At 48.8% G+C, this 15198-nt stretch overlaps 1 protein-coding gene across 1 annotated transcript in view; it reads right to left on the bottom strand.

Annotated features, from left to right (window-relative positions):
- Positions 1-1787: 1787 nt before the first annotated feature.
- NUFIP2 (nuclear FMR1 interacting protein 2) overlaps positions 1788-15198 on the bottom strand; it is a 28175-nt gene continuing 14764 nt past the window's right edge. Inside the window, exons 3-4 of the mRNA XM_075904583.2 lie at positions 11404-11436; positions 1788-10816 (exon numbers count right to left, since the gene is read on the bottom strand). Coding sequence (XP_075760698.2) covers positions 10764-10816; positions 11404-11436 — 86 coding nt within the window. The 3' untranslated portion in view covers positions 1788-10763. The remainder of the gene's footprint in view (positions 10817-11403; positions 11437-15198) is intronic.

Here is a 15198-nt window from a genome sequence, read left to right as displayed (position 1 = left end):
ACACGGCTCCCGTGAGGTCTGTGGGGAGGGCCCCTCGCGGGACGGTTCGGACTCTGTCCCTCCCGCGCGGAGACGTCGCAGGGGCACGGTCCCACGCGCCCATCACCGTTAGCCAAGCTCCTTCACGCAGGCCCGTCCCGGGCGGCTCAGGAGGGGCGGGAGGAGAGCGCGGACGCAGGCAGGCCGGCTTCACGCTGCTGCAGCAGTGAGACAGGCAGGCCCTCGGCAGCCCCGGCGCCTCGCACACCCAACGCGGAGCACGAGGGCTGCCGTGAAAACAGGAGACCACGGGGGGCAGGGCGAAGAGGGGCGCTGCCCAAGGACCCAGCAATTTAAAAGGGTCCTGAGCCCCTTAAATCACTGCCGGAGCCCCTGGCCCCGCCCCTTCCATCTGAGGCCCCTCCCCTCCCAGGGGGGTCCAGAGCCAAGCCCCGCCCCATATTGTCCAGGGTCCGGCGAAGTCCGTCCCCAGCCCTGGTTTTTACTGTCAGCAGAAACCTTCTGTGTTCAACCCCCAAGGAGCAGAGGGGGCCTCGTGGCCATTGAGCTGCAGCTGGGATGTTCCCCCCTTCCTAGTGGGTCCCGGGTCCTGGGCCACAGCGTTCGCGTCCTTCTCCCGCTCCCTCCGCGCTCGTGAGACCCCGGGTGCTGCACCCTCCTTCCCTGGGTGCACATGGCCTGGCCCGAGCCCACTGCCCCCCCAGCCTGTCGCCAGAGCTGCACGGGGTCGCCCTTGGGCAGTCCAACCCAGGGTGGTGCTGGGGCCAGGGCTAGGGGCCCAGAGCCAGTGGGCACGGTCCTGGGGCCCTTAGGCCTGCGCGGTTCTGCATTTTAATCAATGGCCTGGAAGGAAAAACTCACCCCCAGAAACCGTGCAGAGGACCCAGAAGTTACAGGAGTGGGATGTGCGGAGGGGGGAGGTCCCTGCTATTGAACCAGCCAGCTCGCTCGGTAACCCGGGCACAAGCACAGCCTGGGGGTTTAATGCCGCTAAACGGAACGCCTAGGCCCGGAGAAGGCAGCCCCGCTCCAGGCTGGGGGCTCTGCGGGGGGAAGCAGGGGTGCTGAGGGAGCTTTGGGCCATGCTGGATAATGTTGCCAGCCCCAGCATGTGCCCTCAGGGGTTGCTATATGGGGAAGATGCAACTAGGAGCAGAGGTTACTTTGCCTCCAGCACAGATGCAGCCGCTCCCGGAGCCTTGCCCGGGTCTAGCGCCGCCTTTGCGGTGGCGAGAAATGGGAGGAGGCTGAGAAGAGCCACAAGGGAGATCCAAGCCTCAGACAACATGCCTTCGAGGCTCGCCCTGAGAGCTCCAGTGGAGATTAACCATGTTAAGGGATGACGTGGGGCAGCTGGATCTAACAGCTGGACATTGACATGAGAAAGAGGCAGATTTTTAAGAAGAGTGAACCATTGGGACAAATTTACCCCCCGATCGAGTGTCCCTCATGGACCTTTTTTAAGGCCAAGATTGGATGGTTTTCTAAGATCTGCCTTAGGAATTACAGAGGAGAAGTTCTCTGGGGTGTGAAACACGAGGGTAGCTTAGGTGATCACAGTAGGCCCTTCTGGTCTTGGAATCTATGAGCCCATATTACTTGGGGAGAAGCCACATGACCGCCGCAGACCCGCTCAGCTGCACGGCCAGGGCGCTCTCAGGCACCCCTGGGCAGCACTGCATTTCAGGCCTGCCTGATAACACACAGGAGTGAACCTCAGATCATCAGCCCCACCCTCGTTAAAGAAACACTGAGGAGAGAGCATGGGAAAGAAACAGAGACACCTACAAATTTTAAAATTTTTATTTAACAATTTACATCACTTATTTTCCGTCAACGCATTTCATCTACATAATTTTCTGGTTTGTTTTTTTTTTCTCTCCTGATAAAGTAGTAAGTTTGGGTCACTTTTGAAGACCTGTTGGTGAAACATGGAGTAACTGAAATTAAGGTAACTTTTTCAACATTTAAAGTACGAAGGAGACCTCTTCAGGAAAGAGATCTGACGCCATTACAGCTCATAGACATTGTCTACCCTTCCACTCTGTGACAACACTCGGTAACATACGCGGCTTCAGCAGCCTGCACTAGAAACAGCTACAGCAGGTATTTACGTAGTACACTAAATGCTCTAGCCACCCCTCTCCCAAGCTGGAAAAGAGCTACGGTTTTAACTGGGTACACGATAGCTTGGCCTATCCGAACTTAGTGGGCAAGCACAATAAAACTACCACCTTGAATGCTGGTTGGGGAAAGTACCCACCCGCAAGAGGGGCCATCCCTCTGACTTGGGGAGGTGACTCAGTGTCTGAGCAGGTCAGACTCAGACTTGGCTGTGATTTTAAAATAGATAACAGAAATGAGAACAATTGACAGAGCTAGGAGGGCAGGCTGGGATCCATGCAAGGTACCAGCTGCTCTGCTCCCTCAATTCTGCTGGGAGAGGCCACAAATAGGAGCCCAACTTTGGGGGCCTGTAGTACGCAGCTGAATTTCAACCTGCCATTAATACTGAAAATCAGGGGGGATTGTTTCTATGTTCCCCCTAAGTAAACCTGCTGAGCGCCTCCAAGCCCCTGGAGACAGTCAGTACATCTGTGACCGGAGACAGAAAAGCAGCCCTGTTCGGAAGGGAATGGGTTTGCGTTTCTGCCACAGCGGAGCGACCACCGGGAAGAAAGCCGCAGCGGATACCTCCTCCAATGCGAAACCCAGCCTGTCCTACACACCAGGGCTGGGCCAGGTGTTCAGACCCATCCAGCTACACGAACAAAAAGAAAGTCACAAGGCAAAACCTTGACCCCCAGGATATCCAAGAGATTGTTGCCAGCAGTTTCCCACTCTGCAGCCCAACAGCCACGCCTGAACCCCGCGCCGTGCACTAGAGGCAGACAAAAATGGGGTTTTTTAAAGGTGCTTTTCCTCTAAACAGCTTACAATCGGCCCACCCCACACAGCTAAAAAATGTCTAAGCAAACGGGTTAGGTGTTAGTTCCAAGAGAACATCGCCCTCAGCAGGGACTAAAGAACAGCAAACGTAAAATCGATCAACCTTCCCCCTCCCTCCGTGGCATGGCTCCGCTGGGCTGGAGAGAACACAGTCACATCGGTACCACGGAGGGAGCTCACGGGGGACATCCCGCAAGAACACACCACCCTTCTCCCTCCCGCTGGCTCGCTGAATTAGGCCTTTTCCCAAAACAACCCTCTGGCTACTCCCAGAAGTTTTCTGCTTGTTGACTGCTAGCACAAACTGCTCTCTCGCGTCCCCCCCCTCCCCAGATGGTATAAAGCTAAGGATGCATTGACAGCACAGGGATGCAAACAAGAGCAGATAAGTCACTTCTGGTAATGAGACACAAATTAAACTTTCAAAAACATGTGCATAGCTTTATTCATCTGCTTAGGACTAACCTTTTCACGGAGCTTCAGCGAAACCCGAGTGTGCAAAATGCATTTCTAAAAAGTAATGCAAGCAAGCTTTCACATTTACAGTGGCAGAAATACAGAGAGGCTTAAAAACAGAAAAAAAAATCACTTTAGGGAGACGGAATCTAGAGATGCAGAAACGGAGAAAACAAGAATCGCAGAGTTTAATATTCGGAGTCCATGGTTGCAAACAAGCATTTCTCTTTATTTAAAGCAAGGTGCATTTTCTTTTTTCCTTTACAAAAGTTAAGGGGGGAGGGAGAAAAATCCAGCCCAGTAAATGCAATTTTCAGCCTCTGCAGAAAACCTGAATTCCAGAGATAAGTTGATTCCAGACCTTCCACAGTGCTAAGCATCACAGCACCCTCCTTTGCTAATAGGGGGAGTCCAGCAAACCAGGTGTCCTTTAACACGCCGGTATGGGTCAGGTATGATAGGACAGGTGCTGTATCATAGGATTGGAGTTTTCCCCCCCAGCGTGTAAAACAGCCACTAGTCAGAGTCAATTGAGGATTATGCCCTCGCTTTGAAGACTAGTTACTGAGAACTAGCCAATTCCCGACGGCAGAAGGGAGGTTCGTGACCCCATGCAAGGGGGCGAGACGTCCGGAATTACCAATGCAAAGCTCCCGACAACTCACTAACGAGTTGGATCATTTGAAATTCTCTTTAAAACGAAACACGCATGCAAGGCACGTCATAGATAGATAAAAGCAAAACACACGTGTCAGCAAAAAATGCCCAGTGCTGACAAGCTGAGGAAGAAGACAGAACTCTGCTCTACCAGTCATGTACAATACCGAAACAGTTTGACTGAAGCGTCAGAAGCAGAACAAGTTCAGATCCCTTCAAATCTTCCCTTGCCCCACAAAAATATTTCCACCCCCTTTAAATTAAAAAAAAAAAAAAGTTTCTACAAACAGAAAGGTCAAGTCAATTCCCTTTTGTTCCTCCAGCCGGGCGGGCGTGTAAAGCCTCCGGGTTCCTGCTTGGTAGCACAGGAAGGTTGGCTCACGAGTCGTGGCAGAGATCCACAGCGGTTCGCCGGGACTTTTTTGCCAAATGAGCCGGAGCCATTATACCAGAGCCAGGCTCCTTCTTGCCACTCAGCGGCGCTCATTTATTTTCAATCATTCACATTTTGGTTCTGTTGCTAAACAAAGCGGAGGCCAGTCTCAAGGGTTCCCGGCACTAGTGGAACACGGGAAAGAAAGCTAACATCAGGGGCCAGCTGCGTGCCCCCCCTCAGCCTGGGAGCAGCCTGAGAAGACACCAGGCAAAAATAAAAGTTTTTCCCAACTTTGGGACTATGCAGTCCCAATTGGCCGGGGAGGGCAGATGATTTCTAAGCCTGCTGACTAATCCTCACTAAATTTCACACGGAGTTTCAACATTTAAAAAACAAAACAAAAAAGGGGGCGGGGGAATGTTTTGCAGAGATCACCATTTTCCTTCCAAATACCTGCATGGCTAAAAAACAGAATACACAACTTAGACAGAACACGCTTCAGCTAGATTCTTCCAGCCTAAGGTTACTTTGAGTTGTATTCCCTGTTCCGGCCAAAAAAGGAAGAGAAAGTTACACATCTCAGGCATTTCCAAGAGCCAGCTGAGGGATGGTGATACACAGTGTTCTTTGAAGTTAACAGTTTTGCTTGCATTGCATAGTAATTCTCATAGATGGGTCAGCACCAAAATTAATTCCACATCTCCCAAGCCGTTATTTCTGATAGTTCCGTTTCTACGTAACCCTCAGAATTAGTGGCTGTGTTACAGGAGGGGTCAAACCATCCTTAGAAGAACTATATGGTCATGTAAAAAGTGCATCACATTCTTGATTTTCGGAGTTACTGATAGCAGCAGTAGCATTAATCCAAGACGTGAACAATTGTAGATTCATTCTTAAACGCAGCAAACACTTAATGAAATGTCTTCAAGGTCACAAGAAAGTCCTTCTCAAAAGGATACATGGAAATTAGACTAACAGACCCAAAAGGGATAAAACCGAACTACAGAGGCATATTCTTATTTACATCGTAAAACCCAAACCATTGTTACAATACTGAATCTTTATAACACCTAAACAAAACACATGTATTTTAGGAATAAAGCAGAAACTTCTAAAGCAGTATCCGGTTTTTTTGGAACCCTTATTTAGCACCTGAGGAAAGACCGTATGGAAAGCAGAGAGTTAAGGAAAAAAGACGGCAAGCGTGACAGTTGCTGAATGGCCACGTGTTTGCTGCACACAATTTTCATCCCACAGAAAAAAAAAATTGAACTTTTTTTTTTTTTTTTTAAAGAAGCGACTGAACTCATTAGCAAGGCTGGAGGAAAGGGCCAGGGCGAGGTTACAGAACGGCTTTAGAACGATGGACACGAGTGGCGCTTGCCGATAGACAGCCCATGGGAAATACAACCTAAGACCCCCCCCCCCCAAGGTCCAACGCCCACGTATGTTCCTTGGATGGGCCTGCCACTTCACGCCAGCAACCCCACCCCCCAGTCGCGCTCACTGCGCCGCACGCCTGCACCGCCTCACTTCCGCTAGTGGCACGGCCAAGTTCTACTACGGAGGGCAGGGGGAGACGTGAAGGGGATACAAAGAAGCCAGCTTTCCCCGAGGGGGGCCACATGAACTGGGCACATTTCTGAAGCTCTGTGCTGTAGTGTGTCAGCAGAGGAGCCAGAGAGCTTCCAGCCCTTTGCATCAGTCCAGATTCATGGGTCTCAACTGAGTTCATTTTTTCACAAGGGTCGGTGTCCTTTGGGTTCCTAGCTACTGCCCCCCCCCCCCCCCATTCCCTGCTGGGGCTACTCCCACACATGGCGAGCAAATCGTACAACTAGCAAGTGGCTCTTGCCTTGTGCACCTACAAAAACCCCTCCAGCAGCTTGCTCTCTCCTCTCCTAGCCCTGCTCCCGTGAACAGTCTCGGCACTGAAAACCAACACACCCTAAAGCATCACACCAGCCACCAGAGCAAGTCACCAGCCACCGGAGCAAGTCCTTGCAAATGCGATTACCCGAAAGAGCAAGAGCTCCCCACACAGCAAGGCACGTCGCCACATGCGAGTTGTCCTGCAAGAATTATGCCGGTAACAGCTTCCTGCCTTGCCCCCCTCCAAGAACACTCCTATTCCCACCACCAGTTCGCAGCTGCTCACGAGGAAGGTGCGTTCGTATTGCAGCCACGGTCGTTGAAAGCAGCGGTAGAAAACCACCAATGCCCAACTGTCCGCAAGCACAACGGGATTTTCCGGCTGATGTAAATGGCCTGTTCTTGCCAGGCCCCTCTCCCAGCCACTGAAGTCGGCGACAACCAGATGCATGGTTCAAAGTGGGTGAGAGACAAGGGCTCAGCCCAGCCTTGCCAACCGCACTACACGGGGAGCGCTCAAAGATGCGCGCCAGAGTAGCTAGGCAACCGGGCTCCACAGCTGGAATCTGTGCCCCCACATGATGGAGCGAGGAGGTTGGCTGTTTTTTTAAAATCAAATCAAAAACTGCCGAGTAGCCGCAGCCCTGCCACTCTGGCGAGGTATCAACCGAGGCAAGCCCAGCAGTCGAGGCCAGGAGGACAGCCCCCTCCACTGTGGGAGGGGAAAGGGAGTGGGGACAATTGCCAACAGTCCTTGCAAGTTGACAAACATGCGCCGCGGTGGACTGCGGCGAAGTATCCACGTGTTTATTTGGGTACATTCAGGGCCCGTTTGGGCAAGAGACATTATAGCCGATAACCCAATGAAACCTGCCACTGGAGGGATGAGGAAGAAGGAGGAAGAGAGCACGTATGCGCACCCCTCCTGTGCGGGAATAGGCAAATAAATAGAAAACTTCATTTGGTCAGGAAAGGGGGGGGGAGGGGAGGAACAGCTGACTCATAGGGCCTATAATCAATTAAAAGAGAAAGTTAAAAGACGACTTTAACCTGAATTAGTATCTTCACAGCTATTAAAAAAATAGATCATGATTTTATTCTTAGTGCCACTTTCCAATACTACACTTGTGTTAGGGTTCGTCTTAAACTTATTTTACTCAGTGTAATAAAAAAACAGATGGCACAAAATAAATACAGAGTTCGTTCTCCAAACATGAATAAAATGCTTGCATGCACATTCATTCTGTTTCTCGGCTTCACATCCCACCTCCGTGCAGGCACCCATGCACACCCTGTTCAGACCCCTGCAGGGGAGAGAGCTGCACCCTTTCTAGGCTGTATTTGGTTTATGCTACAGTACTAATACTCTGAGTCCAAGGGACACTGAAGAGTCCCAGCAGGAACATTGTTTAAATGGGCTAAGTTACTCACAGCTGAAGTTGTTTTTAGAAATTTACACAAAAATAATCAGAAAACAGATTAACGCTCAAGATTGTTTTTTAATAAGTGCTCAGTAAAGACCTGTGTGAGGACGCAAGGAGAGAGACTGCAGACACAGAGAGGGTGAAGTGTTACAAAACAGCACAAAGGACGTTTATTCCATGGTCCTGCCTGTCCCTAGGCAATCAAGTTAATCCAACCCATTGCCCGGAAATACTGCCTGTGTTTGCAAGCTGAAACTATGGGGCTCCCAGAAAAAGAATTTCCTAACTGCTTCAAGTCACTTGTACAACCGACCGAGCTCTCAACTGAGAAGGCAGAAGGTGGAATCTATTTCGAGAGATGCTCAAAAACCACAATGGAGAGAAAAGCGCCAGATAGCAATGGGCCTATGGGCGGGGCAAAGCAGGGGGAACAGACCTTTAGAGACGGTGATTTTATTCGGTTTCCTTTGGGAACGTAGTTCATTATTTGAACAATGCATGGGATTGGCCAAGGTGAGCTTCCTGAATAATTCAGCAAGACTAAGCCACAGCTCTAAACTCCACGGGTTCGATTCCATTTAAAAGTGACGGCTGTTCAGCTCCTGCATCACACCATCCCCAAAAGCAGATTTTGGGGGGCAGGGGTGCTGGCATAGCATTAACCCCTGAGCAAGCCAAAGAGGGGTGGAGGGTGTTACTATGGAATCCAGCCCTTAAGGCGGCAAGTGATGACCCAAGGCAAATAGAGAGCAGAACTTTAAAGCCTGTAAAACCAACTAGACACTCGGCTAGCCACCTGAAACATTAAAAACAAAACCAAACAAACTTTTTCGCCTCGCTCTTAAGTCAGCTCTTCCAGTTTGTTCAGCGCTTTAAAGCTCAAGAATGCAGCAGTTCTTTCCCGGAGGAACCCACCGCAATCCCAACTTTTGGCAAGCCACCAGGAGACTCACGAGAACTAAAAAACAGGAACGCGGGAGGACTAGATGCCGGGCACATCTGTAAACATGTTGTACAGTGGAAAGATACAAACACCAGTAAAGGGGATACAGTTTAGAGGGGAAATCGAACAATTCCGCAACTGGCCAACCACAAGTTTCTGACCCTGGATGATACAGAAAGTTATTGTTTGAATACATAAAATGGAGTAGGCAATTCATAGTTATACTTTTAAAACCAAGCATGGCAGAAAGCTAACCATCTTTAAAAAGGTACAGGAAAAATTAAAGTTTCTTTGTCCCACTCTGAACCTGAGCGCTTCATTCAGGAACAACCTTAATAAAAGCATGAAACACTTAAAAAGCCCCACACATGCTAGATACCTCTAATTGTGAGAGTAGATACATCTAAGCACAAAGAATAGGCAAAAGTAACGGGGTTATTTCCTTCCCCTAATGCCCCATGTGATCCAGTCTGATTTTACCAGATGCTAACTCCTAAATGCCCAGACATTTTCGCCAGTACTCATCTGTGAGCATCCAAGAATAGTTAAGAGTCGTGTACGTGTGGTACTGGGGCAGGACAGAGAACTCGTTTTGTTTCATTAATGATTAACTGCTCGGTCTTACAGTGGACTCCAGGAATTTTGCACCTTGAAAAAAATAATAAAATAAAATAAAAAAAACACACACATTTTTACACATGCTACACACAAGCAGCAGCGCAACAGCATGGATCACATGACTGGAGCCGGCACTCTCTTCCGCCTTCTCTGCTATCACCAGAAAGTGTTCTTTAGTTTGGATTTTTTTTTTTTTAATTTTCATTCCTACACCCCCCATTTTGCTCTTGTAATAAAATATATTTTAATAGAGATATAATGAGAACCAGCAAAAGAGCTCAGAAATACACAGACTGCGTGAAACTATAAAAGAATATTTCCAATGGCCGGGACACTATTCCCCCATCCATTGCTTTCAGGCCGAATGGGAAAGGGTTACAATTCCCATATTTTTTTTCTTTTTTCCTTTTTCCTTTTTTTTTTTTCTTTTTTAAAAAAAATGTTTCTAAAGAGAAAAAATAATTCAAGAGGGGCGGAAGCTAGCAGAACACAAATTCTCTTCAGATTTTCAGTGAAAAACGGGGGGAGGGGAGCACATTTAGTGTTGAGAGACAGACAGAGCAAATATGAAGCACCTACAGTTGAAAGCAGGAGATAGATAGATAGATATATATATACGTATATATATATTTTTTGCTCCCAGTGATACAATGGCATAAAAGCGTGGGAACAGGGTTTTTTTTTTCCATATTAAATGCCTAAACCAATTGCTCATTTTGCATGTTGTCTTTTAAAATGATACTCGTGACAGCTCTTCAGTTGTATTAGTCTTGTTGACTGTAAAACCAATGTGTATCCCAGAACTGCAGAATTACAATCTTCCCCCCCTCCTCGATGTTTTAAGACCATTTCCTCAGGACCTGTAGGCTGTTTTACTCCTGGCAAGACATGCAGATTATATTTTCTGGAAAAAAAGGAAACCCTGCAAACTTCAAGGCGTTTCTCCAGCATTCGCACAGGGTTCAAAGTAACTCAAACTAAACCAAAAGGGAGGTGGAGGGGGGAGGGAGATGAAGGATGGCGAATCATCCTGGTTTCCCTGTGATTAGTGTGTCACTGCGGTCACAGAAGAAGAAACAGAACTCTTGCAGGGTGGAAATGCCTCTCCAGCGGTCACTGGTGCCTATGTTGATGACAGCAGAAACTTCAGAACCAGGCTTGTGAATGGAGTCTGTATTCGTTAATCACTTGCATTCACTCTTTAAACAGAAACAAAACTAAAAAAACCTATTCAGTACCGGAGATTAAATAATTGTGTGTGTAGTCTGTTGAAATAAATTTTCAGATTCCTTAAGAAGTCTAATTATTTTCAGTTGCCATTTTTAAATAACTCTATATAATTTGTATATATTATCCTGTGATTCTCGTTAGGGTTCCTCTGTTGCACTGAAGATTCAGAAGGAGCGTCCCGTGTGCACAGCACTCCCACTGCAGCGAGCTCGGAACAGGCTGTCTCGTCCCGCTACCTTCACTGATCCGGACAATCCATGGCTTCGTCGTAAGTGATTATCCTTTTGGGATCTGGAGAGAGAAAATCAAATCCCGCTTTGAGCAACCTGCAGCCCAGTCCTGAAGCAGAAAATACCCCTGGGCTAGAGACCCTGAGGGCAGCCAAGCACTTAGCTAATTGGTAAAAACACACCTCCCTTTTCTCTCACAATTGAAAAGGCCTGTTCCCCTTGGCTCTGACATGCCAGTGATCTACTTCCTCTGTACAAAAGAACCAAGCAACGTCCCAGCAACGAAGCCAGGACCCTCACTGACTCCACACAGAGCAGTGCCCATTCCCAACACTAGATCAGGGCAGAAATACAGCCACATGACAACAGTCTCCATTCAGCCTTCTTCCCACGAGTGAAAAGAAACTTCCTCTCCCCAGCTGAACCCGGGACACATGGGAGGGTTCCAAGTGGCCACATGGGTGGCTAGGCGGACATCAGCGATTGCAGGAGTCTTTAGCCCCAGCCTGGGTCCTGGTTTTAACATTTCATGGTCCTGACTGACTAAGACTGAACACCCACATCTTCGCTAGTGTCCCTGGGAGCAGCCCAGCCTCCGCCCTCCTGCTCGGCCAGCCCTTCCTCGGAACCTTTTTTCGCAACTCTTACCTTGCTTTTGCAAATTCCAAAGCGATTCCATTTCTGTGAAGACAAAAGAGAGGAAGTTAGTGTTATGCAGTGCTACGGGATGGCGAGCCAAGCTACAGGACATGCTTTCATTTGCCCAGCTTAGAATCGTTCTGCAACTCTTGCCCGGAAGTTCTCAGACAATTTCTGTCGGCAGCAACAAAGACGTTCAGGAGGTTGCACTGGTGTAACAGAGGGGAACAAGGCCTGAATGAGCTGGCCAGAGGAGGCCTGGCAGACTCAGAAGTCAGCTGGCCAACTCTGTAGCAGAAACGAGATGTAGCATCTGCCATTTCCCAGCCTTACAAATCACCGGGACCCACCTCAAATTTTACCAGAATACCCCTTCGAAGCAACTATTACAGCCTCTACACGCAGCCCCAAATGCTGGTTTTAGCATGCAAATTAAAACTGCCAGCAAAAGTGTCTTCTGCTTCACGCCACAGACCTGCTGAGGCACGACACACAGACCGGCAACTGATCACCATGAAACCAGTTGGAAGCATTTCTGCAAATGTATCCAAGAATGAGGGCTTGTCTACTTCTTGAAATGCTACAGCTGCACCCCTCTGTGAAGGAAACCCACGTCCCCACAAGGTGCAAACTAGGTCGATGGGAAGAATTCTTCAGTGGGCCTACCGCAGCCTATGCTGGGGGTAAGGCTGGTGTAACTATGCCACTCAGGGTGGGCTTTTTCCACATAGCTAAACCACACTAGAAAATTCAGATATCTTAACTATGTTGACCAGGCCTGAGATACGAAAGTATGCACAGAAACCGCCAACCTCCTTGCTTAACATTGTAAAAGCATCATGGAGCCAATTTAACCACATGCTCGTTAAAAGAACACACATTTTCCTATTTCCCTAACCCAACAAAAATATAGCGACGCACTTTTAAATGTGTCACACACACACACAAATGTACATGCAGAGCACCAACAGGAAGATACGACACAAAATGTGACCTCTTTAAGGAAGCCAAATTACATCTCATAACAGTTCTTGAAAAGAAACAAAGTTATTCATTTAACAGGTCTTTATTGTATGGCTTAAAATATATAAGGTAGTGATTCATGTGGGTCTTAACTAGGGATGTTAAAACAAACCAACGACCCCAAACACTAACTGCAGAACAGTTTGAATTTCAATTCGTTACACGGGTAATGCTCGGCGGGCTGTTGGCAGTGGCCGAGAATCTAGGCAGTAAGGGTAATTGATAAGTTAATGCTTATTGGTTAATGGGTTAAACTCTTACATCCCTAGTTGTGAAGGCCAAGACTTCAACAGGGTTAAAAAAAGAGCTAGACAGATCCATGGAGGTTGGGTCCATCAGTGGCTGTTAGCCAGGCTGGGCGGGGCTGGGGTCCCTGGCCTCTGTGTGTCAGGCTGGGAATGAGTGACAGGTGAGGATTCCCGGTTCTGTTCATTCCCTATGGGACACCCGGCCTTGGCCACTGTGGGCAGAAGGGATACTGGGCTGGATGGGCCTTGGGTCTGACCCAGCCTGGCCGCTCTGATGTAACATTTTAGGAGGCCTGTTACTTTCATGTCAGGGTAACAGCAGCAATACTCAGCACGCGTCAGATAACCCGAAGGTATTTACAAGACACAAACGGACAGCCTGTGGGTACTCCTCAGCGACCTGGGCCTTCTAGGAGGCAGCTGCTGTTGGGAGAGCAAAGCAGCATTATACTTGCCCCTTCAAAATGACACGGCGCATACATCCGTTTCTAACCAACCGGAAGGAAAAGACAACTGGCCAGCACAAGCCCTCTTGGCAATGAACAAGTTACTATCAAGTACCGTAGTGATACAATGCCGAGAGACGTTAGAACAAAAAGAGGAGGCGTTCAAACCCCTTAAACCACCGCCAAAACACACCCCACAGGAAAAGTTCTTTGCTTCTGTGATTTCATTTGGTTCTCACTGTATCAGGACCAGGAGCGCGAACGCCAGACTACATCAGAGCATGGAAAATACTGGAAGATTTACTCCTGTATCAGTATGAGAAAGGCAAAACGTTGACAGATGATCTAAAGCCTAGTTTACACTACCTCCAGAGTGGTTCTCCTGTCACTGGCGGTAATTCAGCCGCCCAAAAGGTGAAAGTTCAGTTGACGGAAGAACTCTCCCATCGGCCTAGCATTGTCTACACAAGGGGTTTTGGTGGTTTACCGTGGTTTCTCAGGGTTGTGGATTTTTCACACCCCCAGGTGACACTGCTTTACCGATGTCACTTTTCAGGGCACAGAAACCTTTAGACTGACCAAAAAGGACAAAGAAGGGAAGAGGGCATCTGGAGTTAAGTGTCCTGTAATTCCTGGCTGTCTTGAAGCAACGGTTATCAAAGCCGACAGCCTGGCAAATTGTGAGCAATCAACATATTGATGAGCTCACCACATCAGTCTGAGAGACTGCCCTAAACCTGGAACTATCTATTCTGATACGGAACTGGTTTAAATGCTAAAGAACAAACACACGTTCCTCCGCTCGGACTGATCCGCAACGCTGAAATGCAGTCACCCTGTACTACCTGGGTATTTTACTTACCCGCTGAAACGCTGATTGATGGAAAGATACGTTTCTCTTGAGCCAGCTACTGCAGAGAAGCAGGGTAACACTTCCATCTACCTTGGAACCCTTGCTCAATAAGCTTTTGTTGTCCTCAACCTGTCCAAGTCCTCCCCATGGCTCTGGATTTTAAGAGCAGGTTAGACAAGGCACCTATCAGGGATGATCTAGATGGGGCTCTGTCCTGCCGTGAGGGCAGGGGCCTGGACTCAATGACCTCACGAGGCCCATTCCTGTTCTAGGATTACATATGGTTATAATAATCCGTAACTATTTCTAAGCACTGCAGCTAGACCCTGGATTATTTTCACACCGACCAGACAAATCTTGGTGCCTTGCTCATTCGCCCTTCATATCAAACTGCCCTGCAGAAAACCCCTTTCCAATTCAACAGGCCAACGACCGGGGGTGGGGGAGGGTGCGGCAAAGGACAGAGAACGAGGAAAGCTGGAACGATTAGCCTACGATTCTAAATCGGCATCTACTATGTAACTTCCAGCTCCGGGCGGACGCTCTCTGTGGGGAGGAGTCTGGTTTTACACACTGCTATCCTCCAAGCTTCTGGGGTCTGGAATTTTAAGAAGTTCCCAGCCTCCCTCTTCTTTCAAACACAAGAATACGAGCTAAACCTTCTGCCCGCTCCCCGCAGGATTCAGAGCAGTGACACGGCTTCAAGACGACCCTTACTTCCACCCTCTGTTTCCCCTAGGAATACAAAGGAGAATTTAACCAGGAATTGAATAACTCGTTCCTGAAAAAGTCTCAGAGTCTAACTAAAAGCAACGTGTAGGCCTGTGGCACCTTAGAGACTCTCAAAAGTAGCTACAGTATCATGGGCTTTGGTGGGCACAGCCCACTTCCTCAGCTGACCTGGAGTGGAGGAGTCTTGTCCCCCCCCCCCCCACACACACACACAGACACTGAACAAAGATGCACAGTTTTGCTGCAAGACCTCAACTCAAAGACTCCAAAGCCTCAAGCAGTGGGGCAGCGCGCAAGGAGGGGGAGGCAGGGGGAAGAGACCCAGCTTTGCAGAAACAGCAGCGAAGTGGTGCATGTTCTCTCCAGAGACCTGCAAACCCAGAAGGATTGCGCTAGCAAACCCTTCCAAGAGAGGGCGGAGGAGACTGAGTGAGCACTCTGCCCCGAGGTCTCCCAAACCCAGGGCTCTCTTGCTCTATAAAGCTCAGACTCCACGGGACCA

This window comes from Pelodiscus sinensis, chromosome 21 (genome assembly GCF_052426305.1).
Source record: "Pelodiscus sinensis isolate ZL-2025 chromosome 21, ASM5242630v1, whole genome shotgun sequence".
NCBI classification, from domain to species: domain Eukaryota; kingdom Metazoa; phylum Chordata; order Testudines; family Trionychidae; genus Pelodiscus; species Pelodiscus sinensis.
Note: the sequence above shows the minus strand (reverse complement) of the source record. Positions and strands in the feature narration are given on the sequence as shown.